The sequence below is a fragment of the Ochotona princeps genome, chromosome 22 (genome assembly GCF_030435755.1).
Source record: "Ochotona princeps isolate mOchPri1 chromosome 22, mOchPri1.hap1, whole genome shotgun sequence".
Lineage (NCBI taxonomy): Eukaryota > Metazoa > Chordata > Mammalia > Lagomorpha > Ochotonidae > Ochotona > Ochotona princeps.
Genome location: NC_080853.1, coordinates 15,158,507 through 15,185,048, shown reverse-complemented (window position 1 = coordinate 15,185,048; position 26,542 = coordinate 15,158,507). Strand labels below are relative to the sequence as shown.

General features: G+C 54.2%; 1 protein-coding gene across 1 annotated transcript; it reads left to right on the top strand.

Annotated features, from left to right (window-relative positions):
- Positions 1-1,842: 1,842 nt before the first annotated feature.
- Positions 1,843-22,295, top strand: BPI (bactericidal permeability increasing protein). Its single transcript, XM_004585802.4, has 15 exons — positions 1,843-2,071; positions 3,432-3,546; positions 4,501-4,629; positions 5,661-5,819; positions 6,880-6,943; positions 8,982-9,045; positions 10,223-10,314; positions 11,826-12,002; positions 13,050-13,109; positions 13,982-14,149; positions 14,946-15,013; positions 16,863-16,905; positions 19,903-19,966; positions 20,727-20,803; positions 21,994-22,295. The coding sequence occupies exons 1-15, from the start codon at positions 1,939-1,941 to the stop codon at positions 22,030-22,032; spliced, it is 1,452 nt and encodes a 483-aa protein (XP_004585859.2). The 5' UTR covers positions 1,843-1,938; the 3' UTR covers positions 22,033-22,295.
- The last annotated feature ends 4,247 nt before the right edge of the window (positions 22,296-26,542 follow it).

The window sequence follows — 26,542 nt, the reverse complement described above, 5'->3', positions numbered from 1 at the left end:
GCCCGGACAGAACACAAAAGGGGTTCAGCCCTCCACAAGGGGCTGCTATTGTCCGCCCTCTTACCCTCAGCATCCACATCCCCAAACCAGGGTCCGAGAGTGACCACCCACAGCCACTGGACACTGAGTACCCAGAGGTGAAGTCCTGGCAGGGGGAGAAGGGAGAAGACCCAGGGAAAGGCAGAGGTTACTGGGCCTCCGCTGGCTACAGGGATGGCTTTGGTTAAACCTGAACACCCAGACCTAATGAAGGACCAGAAAGCTTAAGGAGGGGGAGGAGGAGAGTTCTCTCATCCCCGGTATCCCCGGCACTCTGGGTACTCAAAGTAAGGGAGAGCTGGGAGGAGCACCAGGGTGCCAGGTCGTCCTGGCAACTGCCCCAGAAGGGGTTGGGGGCTAGGGAGAGTTCTGTCCACGAAAGGCAAAGTGATCACGACAGGTACTTCGTGGCTCTATGTTTAAGTTTCCTCATTTTCAACATGAGACAGAACCACTCTTCCCCTGCGGGGTGTTCTCAGGTGTGCAGTTGCCACGTGCAGCAACCGGCACATGGCTGATGCTCTAGATGCAGCCGCTACCAGCCTGCCTCCTCCAGTAATCCAGACGGAGGCTGGTTGTGCAGGCAGAGAAGAAGGAACAGCAAGGGAGACCCCTTTAGAAGCTGGGAAAAAAAAAAACTCTCCTCAGAAGATTTCACGTCCTCTGGCCCAGTAGGCTTCATTAGACTTTCATAAAATCAGAGTTCAGGAGACAAGGCACCAGGGGGCTGATGGGGACCCAGCAGGAGAGAAGCCAGCTACCCCCTCCACAGCCCAGCCCGCTCCTCTTATCGCCATGGCAACCGAACAGGCCGCCCTGCAGGGTTTCTGCCCACCCAGGGCCTGAGGCTGCTGTAAAAAGAAGGGCAGAGACCACCCCCACAGACAGAAACCTGGAAAACCAGGACAGGGGTGGGCAGTGTCTCTGCTCCTCCCCATCTCCCGCTTCCACCCCAGCCAGGGAACTGAAAGACTCAGAGCTGGAGTGGAATGCATCTAGTCAGCTGCAGCGGAGTCTCAGCTCTGCAAGCCGTTTGCTGTTTGTACCTGGGAGAAGCCACGGGTTCTGCAGTCGTCAAAGGGAGACATGAAAAATACAGAAAAGGCGAAGCATGGTTAAGGAGACTGTGGGAGGCAGAGGCAATGAAATATTTAAGTCTAGGGAAGAAATTCACACATGCGAGCACACACATACACACACACATGCACACGCAAGGCTCCCAGGATCCACTTCTGGCAGCTTTGGGGGCTGTAGTTATTAAGAAAAACTCAAACCCTGTGTCTGGAGCCAAATTAAAACAAGGTTCAGAGGGTGAAGGAAACACAATATTTACTCTATCATCTAGAGAAGAGGGTGGCATACTTCCAGGTCTCAAAGATCCTGCAAAGCTATGGGAGGGCTTATAGGGGCAGCAGGGCAGGTGGGCACAGGCATGGTGAAGCCTCCAGGAGACTGCAGATCTCTGGTGGCAGGTGCCAAGGCTGACCCTCGGTCCCCAGCTGTACATTTCTTCGCTGTTGCATCCCAGTGGTGCTTGAGGTCCACTTGCAATAAGATCCCACCTAGCCTGATGGAAAGCAGTTTAGATAAGGAACAAAGCAATGTGTACCTTAGAATACAGCCAAGAGGAAAGCCAGCTGCCCAGCCCTGGGAAGCGTTAGTTCCCGGCTTTACATTGAAGTGGTCAATGCTGTTTGCTTACGCTAGTTTACACCTGGTTACACAACCAAGATCATTCTGGCCGCTGCTCTCCCCTCTGCCCGCCCCCATCCGGGTTCCTTCCTCCTTTACACATCCCACTGGCTTGCACTTCCCCAGCCGGTTCCTTTATAGCTGCCTGGTTCCCCTCCGAGATCTTGAGATTTTCACAGCACAGCACTGCAGGACGAGGGAAGACCCATGGCCAGGAGTCTGGAGAGCACCAGGAGCTGGGCAGCCCTGGTGGTGGCACTGGTCGTCATGGCCACGGCTGTGACAGAGGCCACCAACCCCGGCTTCATGATCAGGATCTCCCAGAAGGGCCTGGATTATGGTAATTGGATGCCTCCTTTTCCTCCTCTCCCACCCCCAAGGGGCATTAGTTGAATGAGCACTTGTTGTGTGCAGCGCTCTAAATCCAGTGCACAGAATGCTCACTATGCTACAAGTCAGGTGTCCTTGTCCCTGTTCTACCTGTGCAGCCACTGAGGTTGCCAAGATTACAGGGCTGGGAAGCAGTAATACCCAGTCTGGAGTGCTCCCCAGGGCTCAGACTCCTAAGTGGTCCCTGCTCATCAGCCAGCCTCTGTCTCTGGCTTCCAGGTCCTTTCTTCCTGAAGTTGGTTTTCAGGCTTGCTGCTGTGTCTAGAGGTTGGGAAAAACGGGAAGGGCTCTCCTTTGTAGCGAGCCAACGTGCAGAGGGGACCACTCAAGTGGAGCTCTGGTCTCTTGAATGCTGTGGCATAGAGCTGCTCAATGCTGCCTCTCAGTGGCAGAAAGATGAACTGTAGAGCAATGGCAAACCCAGCAAAACCCTCGGAGTGGAAGGTAGAACTCCTCAGTTCCATGCAGTGGGGAGCAGGACCCTTCTCAATGTCCTGGGGCTCCACTCCCGAGCACCACCCCCCAGCCCAAGTAGGGCATCTCTGAATCCAGGGCTACATGCAGAAGGCCCCGTGTGAGCCAGGAGGAAGCAATGTGGCTGTTTCTGAGCTCAGAGCTGGGATGGCCCTGAAGGCTGAGCCCAGGGCTTCCCTGGTCTGTCACAGCTGCCTTGGTGTCACCTGTGCCACCCACAGGGAGTATGTTTGCATCCTCTTCTTACTCACACCCTTTGGGGGCTCCCTGGTATCTTCCAACTCCCCACTTGACCTTCTTTGCCCTCTGGCCAGCCCAGCTCTCCTTGCCCCTCTAAGTGGGCAAAGGCCTTGTGGACAGCATCCCAAAGCCAGAGAGACCGGGTGCTGGACACGGTTGTAGGACTCAGTACCATGGGCTGGGGGGGGGGACGTGGTATTTCAGAGTGCAGGTCAGCAACCTGCAGTCACAGGCCCACTCTGAAGAATAGCGCTTACATCTTTAAATGGTTGCTGGAAACTTAATGGGAAGCTGTACCTCATAACCAGGTAAGATAATGGAAACTTGAAATCGTAGCAACTCTAAGGATGGCATTCCCCAAGTACAGCTTACCTGCGGCCACCTCGGGCCAGGAGGGCAGAGCGGCTTTGACAGAGATGGAGGGACCTCAGGGCCTGGGGGCATTTACCTTGTGGTCCTTCACAGAAGGCCTGCCCTGACCCCTGCTTGCGACCCTCCAGGTCTACCATCCCAGCTGAGGGCTGTCGCAGCCATCAGCCCAGCTAGCAGGGGTAGTCTCTGACCCAGCCCCTTCCCTGTGCCCTCTCTGCCCACAGCCTGCCAGAAGGGAGTGGCCGTGCTGCAGCGCGAGCTGGAGAAGATCCGCATCCCCGACACCTCGGGAAGCTTTAAGATCAAGCGTTTCCTGAAAGCACACTACAACTTCCACAGGTGACGCTTGGCGGACCGGCTCCCTCTCCTCAAAGTATCCAACGGGGAGGGACCCAGTCCCCACATTGGGCGCGTAGGAAGCCGCAGAACCTGCCTTGGGCCCTCACCAGGATGCCCAGGGACAGTCACAAATCCCAAAACTCTGGGCCCAATCCTTCGATCCGTTAGGGCTGGGGGCCTGGAGGACGGAAAACCTGGCCCCAGATGGCCTGAACCAGAATGAGCTGGCTCAGGGGACTGCACGATGCCGGGGAAGTTCTGGCTTCAGGTATACCTGGAGCAGGTGCCGGCGTGTGGGACCCTGCTTCTCCCTGGCCACATGCAAGCACCACCCACTACCCTCGGGGAAAGGTCCCCTCGGGAAGCAAGATGACCTCTCACTCATCCACTTCAACGCCGAGTTGCAGGGGAGGTCCTCAGACACATTCCAATTGGTCCATCATACGCTAAGTACACACCCTGGAGCCAATCACTGGAGCTGGAGGAATAGTGAGCCCTCACTGGCTAAGTTGAAGTTTCTAACTCCACCCCCAGGTGAATCAGCCTGGGACAGGTGTGGGGTGACAAGGCTGTTCTTGTCTCCTAAGACAGGTGAGAGGTTGGGCAGAAACCCCATACATATCTGGGAAGAACTGAATGCACCCTCTCATTCACCAGACTGTTCCAGCACCTGCCACATGTCTGGTATGGTGGGCACGCTGGGATGCTGGTGGTAGACAAAGACAGACACTGTCCACCCATTTGCTGAGCTTCTGGGCTGAGGGTCACACATCCAGCGCAATGGAGAACTGAGTCCATTGTACAGCTGAGGAGACTGAGGTCCTGGTGACACGATAGTGTAGCTGAAAGCAGGCCCCAGCCCAGGTCTTCCCCATCCCCACCCCCGGGGCAGGGGTGCCGAAGTGATGGGGCAGGATGGGGGTCAGTTGACAGCTCAGCGTTTCTCCTCTGCAGCATGGTGGTCCGCAGCTTCCATCTTCCCAACCCCCAGATCAGAATGAAGCCTAACGTGGGTCTGCAGCTCTCCATCAACAACGCCAACATCAGGGTCAGCGGCAGGTGGAAGGCCAGGAAGAGCTTCGTGTATGTGGCCATGCTTGTGGCATGCAGGGTGGGCTTTGGATGGTGTTCGGGAGGCGTCTGATCCAGGCTTTCAGGATTTGTTCACCTTGTTCATCACCATGCATTGTCCAAGAGTCTCTAGGACAAGAGTTTTGAAGATTTACTTATTTATTTTTATTTTTTGAAAAGGCAAAGCATGAGATGGTGCAGGAGAGAGAAAGAGAGGTCGGTCTCCCATCCATTGGTTCACTCCCCAAATGCCCAGAACAGCTGGGCTAGCTCAGGTCAAAGACTCAGGACTCCAGCTGGGTCTCCCACCTGAGTAGCGTGGTCTCCAGTACTTGGGCTGTCACCTGCTGACTCCCAGCGAAATTGTTGGCAGAGGAAGTTCTGTTGGTGAATGGCTGAGCACCTGTGCACATCACAGCACTGGACACAGCAAGGCAGAGTCAGGACATGAAGCTGAGCACAGGACCTGTCACCCATTGGCTGGGTTGGTCATCTGCCCTGTGTCAGAAGTCAGCCCAGCCTCAGTGGCTGGCAACCACCACATATTACAATTCTAATCACCTACAAGGCGAGGATTTGCTGGGGTTTGGCTGAGCTAGACTAGGCTCAGTCCAGCAGAGGCTCACCTCAGCCTGGGTAGCTGCCCAAGGCACATTCCTGGTGCTGGCAGAGGTGCCCAAATGGAAGGCAGATCCTCCAGAGCTGTGCATGTTGAAGTCAGGTGGCCAAGTCCAAAGTTGAGAACAAGGAAATGTATCTCCTCCTGTGATCAGCAGTGACATTCAAAACCACCCAGCAAGGATAGCAGCTGAGGCCAGGGTTAGGATAAGTTGGATTCTGCCCGGCCAACCTGGGTTGGACATCAGGTGCAAATCCTGACTTCACCACTCAGCAGCTGGGAGGCCTTGGGCAAACTGCCTGTGCTTTCCAGAGCTCTTGGCTCACCTGCAGCAGGAACCCTGTTAAGCTGCTGCCCAGCACTGGAGTGTGAACATAATAAGGAAGGAAGGGCTTGCTCCAAGCTGTCTCTGTGTCTTCTTCAGCAAAGTCAGCGGCAAGTTTGATATCAGTGTGGAGGGCATCTCCATCTCGGCGGACCTCAAGCTGGGTAGCGTCCCTGCCTCGGGCCACGCCACTGTCACCTGCTCCAGTTGCAACAGCAACATCGACAGAGCGCGTTTGCGGGTCTCAGGCATCCTGGGGTATGACCTCCTGGGACGGTGACTGGGGAAGGGATCTTGAGCAGAACCCAAGCCCACTCTGTGCCCAGCCTTGCTAAGGCATCCCTGGGGGTGGCAGGGGGAGCCAGGGATACGTAGAATGGACCAGACGTGTGGGGTGCACTGAACATTTACTATGCTTCAGGCTGCGGCTCAGCACCCGATCCATGTACCATGTTACATAATTCCCATCAGAAACCTGCAGGCATTCATTCAACAAATGCCAGGTGATGTCAGCTTTGCACACAACTTAGGCAAAAACAAAAACAAAACAAACAAACAAACAAAAAAACCAGCCCTAGGACACAACAGGGACAAGATTGAGCGCCACCTAGAGGCATCCCATGTGCCCAGCAATGTTCTGAGCACCTGCCTCGCATCACTAATTCGCACAGTGACTTGGTGAGAATAGGCTGTTCTCTTAAGAGGCAAACCAAGGCGCTGAGGTTGGCTAACAGCCTAACTTTCCATATGCAACAAGTGCTTCAGCACAGGACTCTCTGACCCCAGCCTGTGGTCAGCTAGACCAGCTGAGTAACACACACTAATGAAATCGCCACACACATTGAATGACTCACACACAATAATGAAAGGAGATAAGAACTAAGAAAAAGGTACAAAGAGCTATAAATGCATGAAACAGGAGGATCTGACCCAGCCTGGGGACTGACATTGGGATGGAAATGAAGAGTTAAGTGGGAGTTCATGAGGTAGGTGTCGGGGCAACAGGAACAGCATGTGCCAAGGCACTGTGCTGGGAGGCAGCTTGGGACACAAGGTAGAGCAGGCCAGTGTGGCTGGTAGAGAGAGAGAAAGGTGGGTGGGTTGGGGCAGAGGGGAGCCTGGGGCAGGGTGCACTGTAGGGAAATAACCACATCAACAAGTCGTTGCAGACGGAGAAAGATGCTGATCTGAGAGTGCACACTGGGAGCTCAGGAAGGAGGTGCCCAGATGGACCTGCAGGGGGAGGAGGGCTCCCAGCTGACGCAGCCTCCTGACATCTGAGGGACCCTCACACCTGTCCCTGCTTGCCACTCTACAGGTGGCTGGTCAAACTCTTCCATAAGAAAATCGAATCTTCACTCCGCAAATTCATGAATGGCAAGGTAAGAGGGGCGGGGGGCATCCCCAGCGGTAGGCTGTCACCTCGTACCTCCAGCCTGCACCCCATGCCCACTGAAACCCCAAAGCCAGCTCTATAAGTCAGTGTGAGTGTGGTGACGAGCATTCCCCAAGGCTCCAAGAAGGGGTCGCCCCACTCTTACGGCACACTTTAGCCCTGAGATCTTCTTGGGGCAGGGGTGGGAGAGTTGGGGAGCCCCTCTGGCTGCTCCACCTTTCCCCCAAACCCCTCACAGTGCTCCCACCTAGGACACACGCCCTTAAGGAAGCAACAGGCTTGGGGCTGGTGTAAGGATTCAGCCCCTCCAGTGCTGCTCCTCCTTGCCCACACCTGAATCTCTAACACAGCTGTGGTAGCTAAGAGAGGCAGCCAGGTGAGCTGGCGTCCAACAACAAACTCAGGACTCACGGATCCCACCTGGACAGGCCCACGGTGGGCTGGGCTTTCTCAGAGGGTAGTGGACAGCCATTGAAAGTGTTAGACAAGCAGGTGACTCTGCTGGGCTTTTCCAGGCAGATGCTGCAACAGGGATTTGGGGGTAGAGGACTTGGTTGCTGAGGCAGCTGGGGCCCAGTCCCTTCCAGGGAGTAGCGGAAGTGCCCAAACAGTGGGACAATGCTCACAGCTGGTGCAGGGGACCCCAGGGCTGACCTGCAGGGTGCTGGGGGAGGGAGTGGCGGGGAGGGAGGGTAAAGCCCAGACACACACATCCAGGCCCACAGCCAGGGAAGAAGAGCTCCTGGCAAACCCTTGAGGGAGGCCTAGTTCTTGACCAGAAAGTTCTAGAAGCTTCTTAGAAAAGAAACAACAGATAAGTCCAAGGTTGCCTAAGAGTCAAGAAGAAGGATTAATAAACAAAAACAACAATAAATAAATAAAATTAAATTTAAAAGGACAAAAAAAAAGTAAGGCAAGGACTGAAGAGACTTAGCTGAAGGTCCCTAAGAACACCATGAGGCACAGCCTGACCACGGCCCGGCCAGCCACATCTCTTCTTGTCCAGGAAGGCTATGGGGTGAACACACCCCCACCATGCCTGCTACTTGGGGCTTTGAAACGAGCAGCTAGGGCCAGGCACCACTGCTCACGCTCAAGGATCTTGTGGCTCAGGCAGTGAGATGAGCACAGTGGGCCCAGCCACGGCCCCACCCTGTGTCCTGGCATCTGGGGGAAGCTCAGAGTTGGTGTCGCCTGAATGGCCCCACTCTCCCACATCTGCTTTCTGGCTTGGCCCATTGGACTGTTGACTTAAGGGGCAGACCCATCCTTGGGGTCAGGCTGCTTGTGGTTAAGGACTGGGTGCACAAAGGGAGCCCCAGATGGGGTGTGGCTCCATAGTCAAAGGTGAAGCCACATGCAAGATCACTTTTACTGACCGGTGGGTTCCAAGCAAGCCCTCAGGGCCCTCTGGCTGGGGCTGAGGCACGGTTGCAAGGCAGGGGAGCCTGTGGGATGCAACTGGCCACTTCCCATTGTACAGAGGACAAGACAGAGGCCTAGAGACGTGGAGTGACCCTCTCAGCGACCAGGTTAGCCTGGGGATGAGGCAACCTAGATGGTCTGGGGTTACTGTTTACTCCCCTGGGAGAAATGGTGGGAGAGGGGGAGAGGCAGGATTTGTCTTTTTGGCTGTTCACAGCAAAGTCCCACCCTGCCTTGGGAGAGAACCAGCCCCCACTCCCAGAAAAGCTGGCCACCGACCACCTCATGCTCGGTCACTTTTTTCAACCACTTCGTTTCCCTAAGGAGCTGAGATAGCAAAAGCAACACAACCAACAGCAAGCCCACATGACAAAGCAGAAAACACAAATGCAGCAGGGAAAGGAAACAGAACATAGATGTTCACATTGTGCAGGCATGCGTAATTATTATTTCCAAGCTCTTTGTCTCATGCCCTCAGCTTCCTGGTGGCCAAAGAGAAAAGGGAAAATTGATGAGCCATGTGGTTTTCAAGGAAACTACCTAGATCCTTATTCCCACCATGGGAAGGCCTCACTGACCACTTCTTTGGTTTGCCCCAGATTTGCCAAGTGCTGACCAGCTCTGTGTCCTCCAAGCTGCAGCCTTATGTCGAGACTCTGCCAGGTGAGAGTGGTTGGGCACCAAGAATAAAAGGAAACAGAACAGGGAGGGCCTGAAGGAGGCAGCAAGCTTCCCTGAAGGCCTAGCCTGGGCCAGAATGGGCAGAGCAGGTGGCTTTCAAATGGCAGATGGCTTTGGGTCAGGCTGCTGTGGTAGGTGCAGGAGTAAGATGGGGAAACAACCCATCCTTGATTAGTCCCCCAGCCCTGCAACCGCCAAGCACCCAAATAGTCTCTGCTCCTGGAAGCCAGACACATGAGGTTGCCCAAAGAGCTGCTACCCTCCCCTCTGAGCCCCTTGTTGCTGCATGTCTAACATGGGAACAACTTCCTGTCCCCTGCCCTTCCAAGCATTTGGCAACCTACAGTCAGGGAGGACTCCCTCCCACATGCTCACCATGTCTCAGGCACATGGAAAACTGTCTCCCCTGAGCCTCCAACCGTCCATTTTGCACACAGGAATATGGAGGCTCAAAAAGGAGCTGAGGTTTGGCCAAAGTCACAAGGCTGGTAAAAGGGCAGAAACACGATCCCGACCTGGAGTTGGGATCAGAGCTGAGCTGGTCCCAACATGACCTGGAGCAACAGCATTACCAAGAACAGTCCTGCCTGGCTTTGGAGCCTACATCAGGGGCTGTGGATGTCCGGCCATGGGCTGTACAAGGCCTGAGAATTCATCTAACCTGACCCTACCACAGCAGCCATAGGCAGGGTTCATGATTCAGTGAATTTACAGGAAGCTGGTTTTTAAGTGGATAATCTCGCATGGGCCATGAATGATGTCCTCAAGCCTCAGATGACCTTGGGCAGGAAGAAGTTTCCCCACTCCTGCTCTGTAAGCGGATCCCTCCCAGCATCTGTGAGGTGACGCTTGTCACCACAGTTCTGCAAGTGGCAGGTGCTCCAAGAAGGGCAAGGGCTCATCCTGGGTCACATGGAGTTCTATGCAAGTGGCAGTATTTGAGCCCTTGGCTTCGTATGTTAGCCACTGACCTCGGAGTTCTCAGAAGGGAGCAGGTGCACGTGAGTGTGGATTCCTTCCCTCCAGGGGTGGAGTTAAGAAGGGCTCCTTTGAGGAGGTGAGTATAAAATGAACACAGAGATTCTTAAACCAGCTTTAGGGGATGGCCTGGAGAGGTTGCCATGGGAACCAGCTTCTATTCTGTCCTCTTTTTCTCCAGTGAGGAAGAAGATTGATTCAGTGGCCGGGATCGACTACAGTTTGGTAGCACCCCCAGCAGCCACAGTTGACCACCTGGACATGCAGCTGAAGGTGGGACTTTGCAGGAGAATTACCAGCCCGAATGGCTCTGCCCCAGACCTGCTCAGGAAGGACTCCCCCAGATCTGGGGAGGCAAACCCCATCCCTGATGTCTGCTTTACTTCTCCCCACACCTGTTCTTTTCCTCCCCCTGCTACTCTGGGCTCACTGGCCTCCCCCTCTTCAGTTCTTCCAACTCATATAGCTGCCTTGCTCCTGGGCCTAGGCACCTGCTGTCCCCTATGCTACAGTGTCATCGTCCAGATGTCCATGCAGCTTTGTCTGGCCCCTTCGAGTCTTTGCTGAGCTATCTCTATTGCCTCCTCCTCCCTCACTGCTCTCAGCATCACTGGCTACTAGCCACACATACACACACGCATCTTCACAATGCAACAGATCGAAGGTCAAGTTAGGGCATAATTACCCACAACCCATGAAGCGGTTCCGTTTGCCTCCTGCTGAGGAGTGGTGGCTGATGGGTATGGGGGGATGTAATGCCCCCATGGGGTCCTCAATCTACACATTCACATACACACATACACATTCACATGAAAACCTGGCTAGAACTGGAGGGCCTGATTGCCTGGCTTGGTGCCTTCCACCAGTCCCCTGGCTCTTCTTCCCTGACCATGTGCACTGTAACTCCCAGCCTGGGCTTGGATCCCTCTTACTGCCTTCCAAGAGTTGCTCTGTCTTCTGCCATAAAGAGCCATGGTCTAAGAACAACAGGGAGCCAAGGATACAGAGGATGTGAGGGTAGCATCATTTGGATTTAAGACATGTGACCTTCTTGTCACATTTGTTTCTGAAACTACGTGTGAATAACTGCCTGATCCTGCACTTCTCCCATCTTGCTGTGCTGATGATGTCAGTGTGTGTCTTGCTCGTCCCTGATCTTACACTGCTTAGGGACCTTTCCTTTTTCTCTACCTGGTATCCTACCGTCTACACCTGCCTATAATTTGCTTTCTCGGCTGAATGCTTTTGCAGCTAACCAAATGACCTGCCTTACAATGCAGCGCTGCAATGCACAGCAGCCCCACACCAATAACCCACAGTGTCAGCAGCCAGCACACCCAGTGCTTATCCCACTCTCCTGCTTTGCAAATGCTGCTAACTTGGAAGATGTAGCAGGACCTCACTGCTCCCTGCGCAACATTTCTGTGCTTGTTAGCAAGGCTGGGGAGCTGCGCAGGCAGGAGCGCCCGTGCCAGACTCTGCCTGCCCAGGTTCAGTTCCTGCCCCTGCCACATGCTGACTGTGGGCCCATGTTGACTGTGGGCAAATCATGGCCCTCTCTGAACCTCAGCATCCTCTCCTGTGGCAGAGCGAGCGTGCAAGCCGCCCAGGGCTGGTTGGGAAAGCATACAGGGCAGCCTCTCTGAGCCTGTCGCTGAGGGAAATTCTGTTCCTCTCCTTTGCAAACGCACAACCCGTGTCCTCAGCTTGCTCATTTCCTATGCATGTGACAGCGGCAGGGATTGCCACCTGAACATGCCCAGCTCACTGCTGCCTGCCCCCAGGGGCAGTTTTACAGCGTGGCCCACCCCAGCCAGCCTCCCTTTGCCCCGCCTGCCATGGCCTTCCCCAGCCTCCAGGATCGCATGGTGTATCTAGGCGTGTCTGACTACTTCTTCAACACGGCGACGCTGGTGTACAAACAGGCAGGAACTCTGGGCCTGATCCTCACGAATGACATGGTGAGACCGGGCTGGGGCCGGATGTGGGAGGAGCCCTGAACTCCCGAGTAGAGGCTTTGTCCATGCGCTGGGTGGGATGGGAGCAAATTTGAATTTGACTTTGACTTGAAATCAGCCACTCTGGAAACCTGTTTCCCCATCCATGAAGCAGCAGTAGCAGTATATTCTTCCAGGGCATGATTAAGTGCAATACTCTTGCTGTTATGTTACTATATTATATAGCATTATAATTGCTATACATTCAGAGAGAATTCAGATTCCCATTGAGAGGCACTGAGCTCACGTAGGCAAGTACCTGCTCTGTCCCAGACCCTCCTCCCCATTCTATCACCTTTTTCATCACCACCCTCTTTGTCCCTACTTATTCAAGGGCCCACTCTGGGCCTCAGTTTACCCATCTGTGAAATGGAAAAATGACCATCCTCTCCAGAATCTGGGAATACCCCTGGTCCCGACCTGTTCACCAGCCTTGGGGGTTCCTCCTATCCGGCTCCCCGGAAAGACAGTTGATTGCCACAGTTCCAAGTGCCACCAATGGGAACCAGCAAGATGCTGATCACCCACATGCACACTGGGGAAACAGACAAGGGTTGTTTATTCAGAGCAAGCGACCTGGCCCCCAATCACTTGCGCTTGGTAAAATTCAAAGGTAGAAAGGGTTGAGGGTGACGGTAGGGGAAACTCACAGAGTTCAAGTGTGTTGGTGGGAGGCCATGGCTGGGAGTTGGCAAGTGAACAGAGTGTCCCATAAGATTGGTTTGGGGGCAGACTGGAGCTTCTCAGGGAGAAGAATCTCAAAGCTGACAGGGACGAGGGCTGTCGGTTCCAGGCTGCAGAGGTTGGGGTTCGTCTTTGGGGCCACTGACCTCTACTGTCACATGCGATCAGGCCCCTGTGCCCTCATGTTTGTTCTGTCTGGCCTTCCTCAGCGTGTGCCTGGGTGTGGAGAGAACAGAGGGAAAAAGAGGAGACAGAGAACATGTTCCCCAGTGACCCTGCCTGCTGCTCTTTAATACCATCCCCCAAGGTCCTCTTCTCTTGTTCCAGATTCCTAGGAACTCTAAATCCCAACTGACGACCAAGTACCTTGGGAAAGCCCTGCCCCAGGTGAGCAAGGGCCTGCTTTCTCTCTTTTAATCATGCAACGGGCCTGGGCTCAGGGTGGGCTTGGGTCCGCTGAGTGGAGAGGCAGGGACAGAGGCAGCCCAGGGCCCAGAGAGCAGAGCCTGCCTTGTGCATCCCGTAACGGCACAGAGAGCTGCTCCAGGCAGCCTCCTGCCTGGGGGGTGAAAGTGGACACGAGGGTCCAGCTACTGATCAGCTGCCCAGCCTGCATGTGGGCCCTGCACTGGGGACTCTGGGGACAGCCCCTCCCACTCTTTCTCTACAGGGCAGCCTGCAGGGATGGGCAGGGGCAGGTGTGGCTGGCAGGGACACCCAGGGAGGGCATTTGCCCATCAATCACCAGTTTGGCCCAGACTGTGGGAGGAGACCTGGCTGGAGGCTGTCTGAGATGAGAGGGTCACTGAGACATTCCCTATCTCCCCCACGACCCTAGGACCCCCTCACCTTTTTTGAGGTGCATGGGAAGGGGCGGGGCCAGCCTGAGGAAGACTGAGTGGACAAGCATTCGGCGAGAGGGACCTGAGTTTGCGTGCAGTTATGGAGGACAGGAGAGCGCGTCCCATTTGAGGACTGAAAACCATTTGCTGCAGCCTGAGATGGAGGACAGAGGCATGAGGATCAGATAGAAACTGAGTCTGTCTGCTTCCTGACACTGGGCTTCCAGTCCCCAGAGCAAGGGATGACTAGGATGGGCTTGGCAGGGTGCCAGTTGCCATACCACACAGTTCCTGCCTGTGTTCTAGGGGCAGTGGCAAGGCGGGGGAGGTGTTTGGATATGGGCGGGGCAAGTCTAGATCCAGCCATGTTCCTATCCAAACGACTTTCTGTGCTCATTGTCCCCTCATGGGGTGCAGGTGGCCAAGATGTTCCCCAATATGAATGTGCAGCTCGTCCTCTCCGTGTCCTCCCCACCACGCCTGTCCACAAGTCCCAATGGCATCACCTTCAACGCTGCCCTGGATGTAGAGGCTTTTGCCATCCGCCCCAACTCCTCCCTGGCCTCCCTCTTCCTGCTTGGCCTGGTAAGCTATTCTCTTCAGGCTGGGCAGAGGGGAGCTCCTGTTGTCCTAGGAGTCGGGGGCCAGGGTGAATCCTGCCCAGCAGGAAGCCTGGCCAGTGTGATGCCAGGGTTGGAGGTCAGAGCCACTGTGTCCACCTGCTTCTAGCCCCACAGGCATCATTCACCCGACTGTCACCAGTATCTTTATTTATTCAGTCATTCAATTATTCATTTGCATAGTTTCTCATTCACTCAATTATTCATTCCTTTGTTGGTTTGAAATATGGCTAATATTTCCAATACATTCACTCCTATCTTGGATCATTCACTTGCACATTGGTGTATTTGTTCATTCATACACTCAGTCATTTGCTTACTCATTTGCTTATTCATTCACTCAATTTTTTATCATATTGTTGACTTGAAACATGCTACACATTTTTTAGGCTCCTATGCGCCTTCATTTATTCATTTGCTCACACTTGTGCTCAACTGATCATTCATGTTTGTTTCTTCCTTCATTCATTCTGGGGATATGGCCCACACTCCCCCCACCAGGGACCATGCAGCTGACCCCACTGTACCCCCTTTGCAGAGAAAGTGGGCTTATAGGCAATCGTCCAAGGTTCCAGGCAGGAAGCTTTGTCTTTTCCCTCAGTAAACGTTTTGGAATGAATCCTTGAATCGGTGGTTTGGACTCCAGCCCTAAGGGCCCCTAGGAGTGGGCAGGGAGCCGGGGTATGGTCCCAGGGCATTTGGGGGCACATGGGTAGTGGTTGTGAGCCTGGGCTTCCTCAATGAGCACCCCTGCCCTACAGAGCCTGAGCACATTGGTGAAGGTTGATGCCAAGGGAGACAAGCTTTTCGCAGAGCTCAGATCAGGCAGGTAAGTGGCCTGCAGAGGCATGGCAGGGTGGGGGGCACACCTCTGTTTTTGGTGTCCACACAACAGCAATGACCCTTCTGTTTTTGTATCCACTGTCATAATTAAACCTCAAGCAGGGTGTGGTAGCCATAATATTCCCAATTTACAGATAATGAAACTGGTGCTCGGAGGTGAAGTACCTTGCCACTGTCACACACCGTGGAGTGGCCCAGCATCTGTTTGCCCCAGGTTGACTCACAGCTGGGCCATGTCAGCTAAGGCTCCCCACCCCCCCATGCTAAAGGACAGCAGTGTCCAGCTGCCCCATGCTCTAGGCTGTCCTTGGCACTTGGAAAATCTCACATCAACTTCTCCCCTCCAAGAACCATCCTCTGCCAGGCGTTGGAATCCGGACGGAAGAGGTGGTGGCTGGGGGCACAGGGGTGCCTGGACTGGATACTGAGCATGCAAAATCTCTTGAGTTGCTCCCCAGTTGCATAGTCAACTGCATGCGTGTCCTTTACCAACAGTACCACCTTGAGGATTCAGTGAAGTACTGGAACATGTGCTGGAGTGTTTGGAACACTTTCAGCTGTGTGATCAGAAAACAATGGATGGGAAAAAGAAATGCAGAAATGGAGTGCATGACCCAGAAAAAGAGACACTGGGAGAGAAGGAGAGAGAGCTAGCACAGAGCGATGGAGAGGCAAGTGGAGGCACGGAGCGGAAGGGTAGGCGAGCGGGTCAAAAAGAAGGAGCCCCTCCAAGGGGCAGGTGTGCTGACCACTGTGGACAGACCTGGCGTCTGTTTCTCCATCAGAGTCACGATCACACCATGTGAGTCTTGATCCACACTCCTGTCCATTTCCGCCTCCCTGGCCCAGAGCTGTCCTTCCTGACCTTGAACAGAGCTCCAGGGGGTTCAAACGGCTCACCTCTCCCAGCACCATTTTGACACATGCCTCCGTCTCAGAGACTGTGGGTTTAATTTTCTTGAAACACCTGCGAGGCTGTCATGCCACAGAGCTGGAGAAGAAGCAGCTGGGGGCTGGCTGAACGCAGACTTCAGATTCACGGGGGGACAGAGCTTGGGTCATGAGAACTCCTAGAACAGGCCTCCTACGGCTTCTGACTTTTGATGAACGGGGATGAGTTTTCAAAATTTGTAGACTTTTGGGGACCATGAGCTGAGAATCCAGGAAACCTGCTCAAAGTCATTAGCCATGACCTCAGGCAGGTAGACTGACCTCTCTGAGTATCAGCTTCCTCATCTGTGAAATGAGAGTGTGATGGCCTCTGCCGGTGGAATTGGAATCGAATGGAATGAAGCACCTAATACAGCGGATTCAGTACCTGGCCATGTGGCTGCCCCTTTCTCTGAGGTCTCTGACAAAATTGGAGATTGCTTATTGGCTCAGGAGACTGAAAATTCTAAGGCTCTCATGCCAGGGTGGAGCCAGGCACTCAGACAAGGTGCCCCTAGAAATGTGACCCCCCTCCATCTCTCGACTCTGTTGTCCCCTGTGTCAACTTTGTTTCCCGGCAGGTGATCCCCAAGTAGTGACAAAGCCATCAACAGGGATCCCTGAGGAGAGTGCCTGGCTCCCAGAGGCTTTCACAGAAGCCCTGGGACTCCTGTTGGTCTGGCATGGGACACCCCCTCCCGCCGCCCAGTCCTTCCTTGAGACAATGACCATGACTGAACAGGGGGACACTGCTTGTCAGCAGTGTCTGGTCAGCAGCACTTCTGGCAAAGAAACATGTGACCCGCACACAGGGACACTTCGGGGACTGTACCCCTAGGCAGGGGAATGGGTTCAGCCGGGCTCCCAGGCCATGGGTGGGGTCAGCATCCCCTCTCTCTACACAGGCTGCTCCTGGAGCTGAAGCACTCGAACATTGGCACCTTCCCGGTAAGTCTGAGGTTCTGACTGGCTTCCTCCTCCTCCTCACACTGGGTAATGGGTCAGCAGGAAGTCACGGGGTTCATTGCATATAATTTGCATTCGAATTAACAGAGCTGGGAGCTCTGTGGCCCCAGGCCTGCTCTGTGCCAACTGGGGGTCCCTGGGCAAGTCCCTTTCCTTAAATGTACAGTCTAGGTGTAGAAAATCTGCTCCGCCAAGGTTTGTTGAACAAGTCATGTTGACTTAGCCATGAACAGATGTTACATGTCAAGTACTGCTGCAGCATCCTGTCCCACAAGTCAGGGAAGAAATGGTTTCTGGGAGCCAGGCAGAGTCGGAAGACAGGAGGGCAAAAATAAGATCGTCTCAGTCTTAGAGCAACGAGCAGCACAGGCAGGCTGGGCAGAAAGATGGGAGAACTAACAGAGTGTGCAACCGTGGAAGGCCTGTCTGAGGAGGTGATGCTTGGGTTGACAACCGGAAAGAACTATAGAGGCAAAACCCTGTGCTGAGTCCAAGCTTGGCACAACTGGGATCTAGGGGAAGCTGGCATGGCTGGAGCGGAGCAAGAGGAGGGCACAGAGGTTGTGGCTGGAGTGAGGGGCAGAGGCTGGCTCTGTGGCTTTCAGGGTCAGGGTGGAGGGAGACAGTTTTAACCGCAAGCAGTAGCAGGTGAACCACCTGCAGGGAGGTGATGTCATGTGATCTGTACCTTTGGAAGGGCTCGCTGTGGCTGGGGCAGGAGAGCCAGGACACCAGGGAGGGACTGGGGCAGCAGAGCCAGGGCACCAGGGAGGGATTGGGGCAGGAGAGCCAGGGCACCAGGGAGGGGCTAGGGGCAGGGACTCAGCCAGGAAGCAGGGAGCTGAATATATGTTTGGAAGTAGACAGGAACAGGATGTGGAAGCTTGGAGGTGTCTTGTAGACTGAGCCGTGGGTGGGCAGCACAACCAGGAAGAGGGCTGGGAGGGGGAGGGTAGGTGGGCAGGAGCAGGTGTCCCACAGCCCAAGGAGAAGACTCCACTACCCAGCAGGCCTCTGCTGTCAGGAAGATGTGACCGGTTACTCTCAGTCACTGAGCAGGTTGACAGAATAAGCAGCTGCTAAATGCCATCACAACATGGCACTGTGTCCCACATCAGAAACCTAACTCTTCTGGGGGTGTGGGGTGCTCTGGTTGAACTCCAATTTCTGCCTCCCTAGAGAACATGTGGTTAGGTCCATCCCTGGGATGCCCCCAAATTCTCTGCCCAGTGAGCACCTGGTAAGTCAGCTAAGTCTGAAATCGGCCTATTCCTACCCCCTCCAAATCTGATACTCACGCAGCTGCCTGTCCCAGGCACCAGTTCGCAGCCTCTCAGAGGCACAAAGCAGCCCTGGTGCCATGATTTTTTCAGGGTTGAGTTGTGGCAGCGGCTTGGCGGAGTGGATCGCCCACTTCCACTTCTGCAGAGAAGCAATAGTCTCAAATCCCAGGATCCTGGGAGGGGAGGCACTCCGGGAATTGTAGCCTGAGTCACCTGACACACAGCCATCTGGGGAGGGTCACATTATTCTTGAAATTTTTTTATTATCACTCAGGCAAAAACATACATGCTAGAGAGCAATCCTAAGCCATAGGTTTGCAAAACAGAGGCAATGAAGCCCTTTGGGTTTACCACTTCATTCATCATTTGTAGTATATCCTTCCTGACCTTGGGCTATGCCTCTATAATTAACAAATAGGATTGCATGACCTCTGGAGCCTGCTTTCCTCACTCAGAAATAACTCAGGAATGGCTCTGGCTGCTGGTTGTGTTTGTGCCATGTCATTCTTACTCGTTACATGGTGTTTCCTGGTATCAAGGTTCACCCCCACTTCCCCTCCCCTCGCCAGTACCCCATACTCCCAGCTTCTGTCCTCTGATGACTCCTCTGTGGCTGCACATGGAGGTTGCTTTTAGTTGATCGCTTTGGTTCAATTTAATGTTTCCTTGAGCATCTTCCTGTCCAAAGTTTTGCCTTCTCACTACGTTATTTCCTTGTTTGTTTGCCTACAGAGGCTTGTATCACCAAAGCTTTGTTAAAGGGATAGCCCTGCAAACCGTTCCTTCAATCTACTCTCCAGCCTGAGGCGTCAGACAGGGGGCATTTTGTAAAATAATGACTTTCAGGGTTTCTAGAAATATGTATTTAAAAAAAAAGCAGCGTGACAGAGACCGAGAGAGAACTCATTTACTGCCTGAGTGGCTGCAATAGCCAGGGCTGGGCCAAGGCTGAAACCGAGAGCCAGGAGTACCATCGGGTTCTCCCACATGGGTGGCAGGGGCTCAAACATTTGGGCCACTCCTCTGTGTTAGCAGGGAGCTGGGTGGGCAGCAGAGAGACCAGGACTCCAGGAGGGGATGCTGGACTTATAGGTGATAGCTTATGTCATCACATCACCGCAATAGCCCCAGGTTGTCAGGTGTAAATCCTCTGAGGAGGAGGGGTCTAGCCATTAAGACACCAATTCAGACCTGTGTCCAAATGCTTGGGTTGAAATCCCACCTCCACTTCTGATTCCAGGTTCTTGCCTCCCCTGGGAGGCATCAGTGTCGGCTCACGCAGCAGGGTCCCTGACACTCTTGCCTAGCTCCTGGCTTCAGCCTGGCGCAGCCCCAGCCGTTCGGGCCCTGGGGGGGTGAACCCACAGAAAAGAAACACGTCTTTAGCCCTTCCTCTTTCCGCATCCCAAATAACTCACAAATGCTCTCCATCAATTTCCCCATCGTCAGCTCGAGTGTCAGGCCTTGCCCCTCACAACCAAAACCATGCTTTACATCTGAACCTGCAGAGCAACAGGGATGCCCTGCGTGACCTTGATCAGACTGTGGACATTCCGGTTGGCATCTCTGCCTGCCTCTCAGCGGTGCTCCTGGCTGTATGGCTGCTGAGTGGCCCCAGGTGGGCAGGAGGAGGCGGGGGACTGTCCGTGGCACCGGGTCCTGACTCTGTGGCTCTCCCCACCCCTCTGATCTCTAGGTTGAATTGCTGCAGGCGCTCATGGACTATGTGGTGACCTCACTGGTGCTGCCCAGGGTGAACGGTATGGTGCTCCGGGGAAGAGACCATGAGGCGGAGGGGTGGACAGGCTGGAGGCACCTGTGACACTAGGAAAAATGAGGAACAGAAAGGGAACTCCCGCAGCTGACTGAACCCACGGACTGGGGGCTTAATATCTGCCGATCAACCCTCTCTGGTCGCACAGAGGGTGACAGGTAGAGCTGGGGCTCAAAGCCAGAACCTGTGGCTTTTTCCCAACATGACAGGAGGGCCAGGAAATCTCTTGCTCTCCTGGCCCAAGGGATAATGAGCACTTTAGGCGGGCCTGCCCCTAACCCTAATGCCAGAGGCAACAGAACAGAGAGACCCCCCAAAGAATGCCTCAAGAGTATTCAAAAATTAGAAAATAAGCCCTCAAATTGTTCCTTAGGATAGAATCCATGATTTCATCATTTGGTCAAGGAACCTTGACTCTGTCTGGAATTTTCTGTAGTTCCATCCTGGTATGTGGTGCTTTGAGCCCCGAGACCACCAGCGATGTCTGCTTTTAGCCCGGTACTGAGCGGCTGTGAGAATGTCCACAGCGACAACCCTGCCCTCCCACCTACGGCTGCCTGCCGCAGTGTTCAGCCAGTACTCTGGGGGATGCCGCAGGCCCAGGCCTTTCAGAGGGCAGCTGTGGGCTAGAAGCCAGCATGTCTGTCCTGAGCTCTGGGCAGAGGAGGGCACGGCTCCAGGGGCAGTTTCCTCGGAGGTGGGGTCCAGCGCGGGGCTGCAGTGACTCCCATTGCTCTGCTCCACAGAAAAGCTACAGCGAGGCATCCCTCTGCCGATGCCCCAGCGGGTGCAGCTCTATGACCTGGTCCTGCAGACCCACCAGGTGAGTCCCCAGATGGCCCACAGCTGTTCCTCCAGGCTGAAGTGGGAGCCAGCACTTCCCACCTGCCCCTGCAACAACCCTGGCAGGCGAATACTGTCAGTAAACAAAGAAGCAGGAGTAAGATCAGAAGAGCCACTCGGTGTTCCAGGAAGTCCAGGTTCAAAGCCAAGCTCCTGGCCTGTAACCATTGCTACACCAATTCCAGGCTCCACCCGGTAACAACAGAGCTCGCTGAGGGGCCTTTCCAGGAGGCCCTGTTGAAATTCCCAACAGATCTATGCTGCCTGCCTTTTTTGCAGAGCTGCATCCTGCTAGGCCACCGGCCAATGCTAGTGTCTGGCAGATTGCAACACTGACCCTCAGGCCTCTGCTTGGCTTTGGCACAGCACGACCAGAGATCAGAAACCTAGGCTGTTGATGTCCCCCAAGCCACTTTCAGCTTCCCCAGATGTTCTCATCAACTTGCAGCTGCCACCTCGGTGTCACCTAGCTCCCAGCCACATTTTCAGCTTCAAGTTTTTTTTTTTTTAACTTTTGGCTCATGCATATGCCAGCTTCCTCACCATCTCTACTCTAAGACCGCCTAAGCCCAATATGTTCTAGCCAAAAGGTTACATCTGCCACAAGGCCACCCACGCAGGGGTGTGTGCCTTACCTTGAAGGATGGCTCTCCTGTCCCATCTTTGCCCCTCATGGTACACCCCTCCCCCATCATCCAGGTTCCAATCACCGCCTTGCCTTCAATGCCCACTTAGTTGATCCCAGGTTCTTCAGACCAATGAACTAGCGAGGTTTAGAAATGGGAAAAGTAGCCAAGGGAAGCTTGAAGCCTGCTGCCCCCCTGCTCTCCCACCCCTTCCCCCCCCATTTCACCAAGTTTCCTTTACAAAGCGAAGGCCCAGAGGCACTTCTGCAGAGGCTGAGTGAAGAGTGCATGGGAGCAGAGCCAGGATGGGAGCCGGGGTTGGAGCCAGGCTCCCTGAGCTGTCAGGAGGCAGGATGACAAGTGAAGGCTCTGTTGCGGCCCCAGGGCTCTGCATCACAGAACAGCTGCTGGGGAGGCTCCTGACAGGTGCGGGCCCAAGGGTTGCCTTCCACCGGCTGCTGCCTCTGCCGTAAGACTGGCAGCCCCCATGCTTGTGAGCAGGAGTGCCTTTGCAGGGCGTGACAGCAGCCCCATCTCTCTCTAGGATTTCCTGGTGCTCGGTGCCAATGTCCGGTATGGCTGAGGAGGGGTTGGCACCTGTTCCCGGCAGGGCCTGGGCGTGCTTCTCCAGGGAATCCTCTCTGGGTCTCAGCCAGCAGCCACTTCAACATCTCTGAATTCAGGTGCAGACATGACCCCAACCTGGGATAGTGTTCACCTAAAAAAATGCAGCTGGGGCACGATGAGCTTCTTTCAAAGCTCCCAGAATTGTGTTTCAACTGTGACCTCTCTGTGTGCTCCACTTAAAAAGAGAGGGGAAAAAATAAACCTCTGTTTTCTCCTGTGGATTCTGGTGTCGGCAATCGCTTCTTGTCTTGCATTCATTCATTTGTTCATTTATTGACTGACCAGTGTGGGACACACCACACTTTACATCCCAGGTTAAGTTTCTGCTCCCTTTCTACCTGACAGCAGGGTGAGATTGCAAACCCTGCAGCCTGGCTTTCCTAGTCCCCGCCAAGGCACCCAAGGCAGAGCACTGCAGATGAAGGTCCCTAGGGCTCTTCCCATCGGCTGTGTACTCGATGCAATCAGCATTTCCCTGGGATTCTGCAGCACTGGTGTGCAGGCCAGATTGTCAGCCCAGACAGCCCTTGTTCTGGTGGGGCCATGTCCTGCCCTGGGACAGTGGACAGAGCTATCTCCGGTCATTACATGCACATTGGATTGAGTGAGCAGATGAGGCAGCCTCTCAAAGGCCAGGAGAGGTGGTGATAGAGCCAAAGGTTGGGAGCGGGCAGGGGAAGAGGGGAAGAGATCACCGGATTTAGTTTTTAAGGTTTTTTGTGACTCCTGAAAGTTTCAGAAAGGTAAGAGTGAGAAGGAATGGGTACAGATTGGGCAACTGTAGCTTTTCAGGTCTCACCCACCTTGATGCTGGTAAAAATGGAGGAGTGTTTATAGGGGGGCTTGGAGAAGAAAGGCAGGCACACTCGTCATTGTCCTTGTTGATTGTTAAATGGAGATGGGGGCTCCAGGGCCCCCAGGGGAAGGAGGGACAGAGATGGGGACTCAGAGGAGTGTGGCACAGGGATTGTAGTTAGCATCACACTGCTGGCAAAGGGCAAAGCTGTACACCACCCCTCTTTTCCTCAGAGCCCACACTCTGTCCTCTCTTCCAGGTGCCCAAATCTTGTCTGTTGGGGGGATCTGGTGTGCTCTAGGACAAGACTGCTACTTTCAGTTGCCAAGGTCGTGCACTCCAGCCTAGAAAACCAAAACTTTGTTCTACTTTGCCCTCTGAGAGAGCACACCTTCTCCTAGGGAAACACAGCCAGTGGGGGCCCATGAGTGCCACACGGGGACAGCCCGTGCATGCGTGTGTGTGGCTGGCAGGAGAAACTGGGACCCCAGAGTGAGGCTGGGAGGCCACGCCCACTCTGGAGAACTCTGATTTTCCTTCCCAGAGCCAAGAGAAACCATGGAGAGGGGACAGTCTTGCCTGTACTTCGTAAAGAACTCCTGCCCCCGATCCACCCCGCCTGCTGTTGGGAGAACAGCTGGTGATTGTGGGGATAATCCTGCCCTGGTCCCCCGCCACTTTCTCTCACCTCATCCATCTTGGAGACATGGAGCACCCCTGGGGCTCTCCAAACATACATGCAGCTCCTGCCCTCTCCGTAGGGAAACTGGCAGTTATTTCTTGGACCTGGAGATGAGTGAGTAGAATGCACGGTGTCCTGGGAAGGTCCGTCTGATGACTGACAAGAGGCAGGATGTGCGGTTGAGATCCATTTCCCACCATGCTCTGAGTGCTCTGCCACCTGCTCCCCAGCTGCCGTGGGAGCAGCTTCTCCCTTGCTGCTCACACCGCCTGCTCCAGTGACCGCCCATGTGCTCTGGTTCTTTCAAGATGTTGGTGATGTTCTAAAATTAGACAGCAGTGAGGGCTGTACAACACTGGAAATACATGAACCCATCCACTCAGGCACTTACCAGGGAGCGAATGTCATGGAGTGTGCAGTAAGTGTCCATAAAGTTGTAAAAATAAAAATTAGAAAAGAACTGTTTGTTCATGGTTGCTTAGAAACCCTCACCCTTAGAGCAGAGACAGAGATAGGGAGATACAGGAGAGGGGGTACAAAAGAGAGAGAGCTTCCATCTTCTAGTTTACTCCCCAAAATGGCTGAAACAGCTAGAGTTGGGCCAAGCTGAAGCAAGAAGCTCAATTAAAGTCTCTCCTGGTTGTCAAGGAACCCAAGTACTTGAGCCACTACCTACTGCCTCCCAGGGTCCGCATTAGCAGGAAGCTAAATCAGAAGCAGAGCCAGGACTTGAACCAGGCACTCAGATATGAAATGCAGGTGTTCCAAAGGGTTCTTTTTTTCTTTTTAAGATTTATTTTATTTTTATTGGAAAGTCAGATATACAGAGAGGAGGAGAGACAGAGAGGAAGATCTTCTGTCCGATGATTCACTCCCCAAGTGAGCACAACGGCCGGTGCTATGCCAATCTGAAGCCAGGAGCCAGGAACTTCTTCCTCCAGGTCTCCCACGTGGGTGCAGGCCACAAGCAGAGAGCTGGGTGGGAAGTGGAGCTGCCGGGATTAGAACCGGCGCCCATATGGGATCCTGGCTCGTTCAAGGCAAGGACTTCAGCCGCTAGGCCACGCCACCGGGCCCCTCGAAAGGGTTTTAACCACTGCTCCTAACAGCCAGCCCTGGTGACTTATTAAACATGAAGTTGAGGGAGAGAAGGGGCAGTGGTCACAGGTAGACTAGCAAGAGTAGCAGTCATCATTCCATCACACCCTGGGTGTGGCCACAAGTGTCCCTGCTCTTGGACAGCGGCTTCAAGCCAGTTATCCCCATTGAGTCAGATTTGCTGGACATGCTGGAAGGGAGCAGCGAGCCGGCAGGCAAGCACCTGCTCACGAACTGCACCTGCCATGATAGCCCCTTGGCATTGGGTTGAGCCTTGTGGCCCAACAGGTTTTTGGCAGAGCTGGGTACTCTAGCCCACCAGGTACCCTGGGCACAAGCCAGTCTCGTCCCTTGCTGGGCTTTGGCTTTCCCTTCTGCAAAAGCAGGAATTTCTTTTAAATTCATAAAAAGAATTCTATAAAGGGAGTTTTGGCACATCTTCTGCCTGAGAGACTTTCAACTTTTGCAGAAGTTCCACGGGGTCCCCAAAGACCCAGGAAACAAGGCCACTCCTGGGACTATTGGGACTGCAATGCCAGGAGCAGGCAAAAGAAATGGGGGAGTTCTCATGTCCCCTAATTCTTCTGGATTTAAGGCTAAGTGTAAGCAAGGCCGGAGACCCCGGACAGTCTTTGCGCCCCAAGTTCCCATGACGCCTAATCTTCAAATCACTCTGATCACCACTGGCATTGCTGGGTCTTGTGGTCAACCTGCATGTCCAGGGCTCTGGGGTCGGATGTAGAGAGCTGCAGGGGCTGGCGCTGGGAGAGGAGGCTGCTTGGCATCTCAAAGCATCCACACCCAGAGCTGCTGGTCTCCCCAAACTCTCTCTCCAGCAAGAACCTCTATTCTTGGGGATGCCCACGCTGTGCCCTGAGGCTGCATTGCCCACGAGTGTGCACAGGGTTCTGTGACCATGGGCTGAGCAGGAACCAGCCTCTCACCAGGTGCTTGTTCCAGAAGTTGCACCCATGGGCCTCATCAGGAAACTGGTTGGAAAGGCAAAGTCCAGTTCTCAGTCCCCCAGAGGAAGAGCTGAGCCAGAATTTGCTTGGAAACAAGAGCCCTATAGGATATGCTTGCAAGCCACTGTTACCAAACCCAGCCTCCTGCCCTCATCTGCACTGGGAGGGGGGTGGGGGACTCAGAGAGCAGCAGAGTCTGCCCTGGGCCCCACGGCCCCCATGGGAGCAGCGTCTGCCAAGCCTCTGCTTCTCCAAGTCAAGGCCAAAGGCCACTTCAGAACGGGAGACGGGCACTGTCCGTGGCATGCAGCTGTGCCCAGCTAGTTCTTACCAGATGCTGGGAGGATTATAGGGCATGGGAGGTTAAAGGAGCAGCTAGGCTGGGGACCAGGGGGACAGACAGGACCTCAGCAAACAGCCCAGTGACAGGAAGGACACCGCAAGCGACTGAGAGCATGAGCAGCTCTGATCTGGGCCCCAGTGGAAGTTCCTCTGTTATCCCCGCCATGTTCCCAAAGGCAGGTGCAGGGGGAGGAGCTAGAGATCCCACCTGGGACAGAGGGAAAACGGAAAAATTTGCCAACATAACGAAAAGGGCCACCTGTACCGCAGAAAGGGGGTAATGAGAGACATTCTAGCAGAGAAAGTGCAGGAGGGTGTGGGGGTTAAGCAGGAGATTCCTCCAACAGGCAATCATGGGAGAGGCCAGGAAGGCTTCCTGGAGGTGAAGAGAGAACAAAGCTCATTATCATAGAGTGTTTGGGAGCAAAACTCCAAAAATTAAGCAACATCACCATTACACATTTTGCTTTCCAAAATGAAATTTTATTTGTAAGATACAATTTATGACCAAAGAACACCCTCAGAAAATTAAAATTGTAAATAGCAATAAGAAAAATGTGTTTTTTTAAAGCACCTAGAATCC

What these genes read in the sequence shown, in the direction of transcription:
- BPI (XM_004585802.4), top strand. Translation starts at nt 1,939, where the DNA reads ATGGCCAGGAGTCTGGAGAGCACCAGGAGCTGGGCAGCCCTGGTGGTG. An exon ending in CCAGAAGGGCCTGGATTATG is followed by an intron (nt 2,072 to 3,431) that starts GTAATTGGATGC and finishes CTCTGCCCACAG; the next exon opens with CCTGCCAGAAGGGAGTGGCC. An exon ending in GGTGCTGCCCAGGGTGAACG is followed by an intron (nt 19,967 to 20,726) that starts GTATGGTGCTCC and finishes TCTGCTCCACAG; the next exon opens with AAAAGCTACAGCGAGGCATC.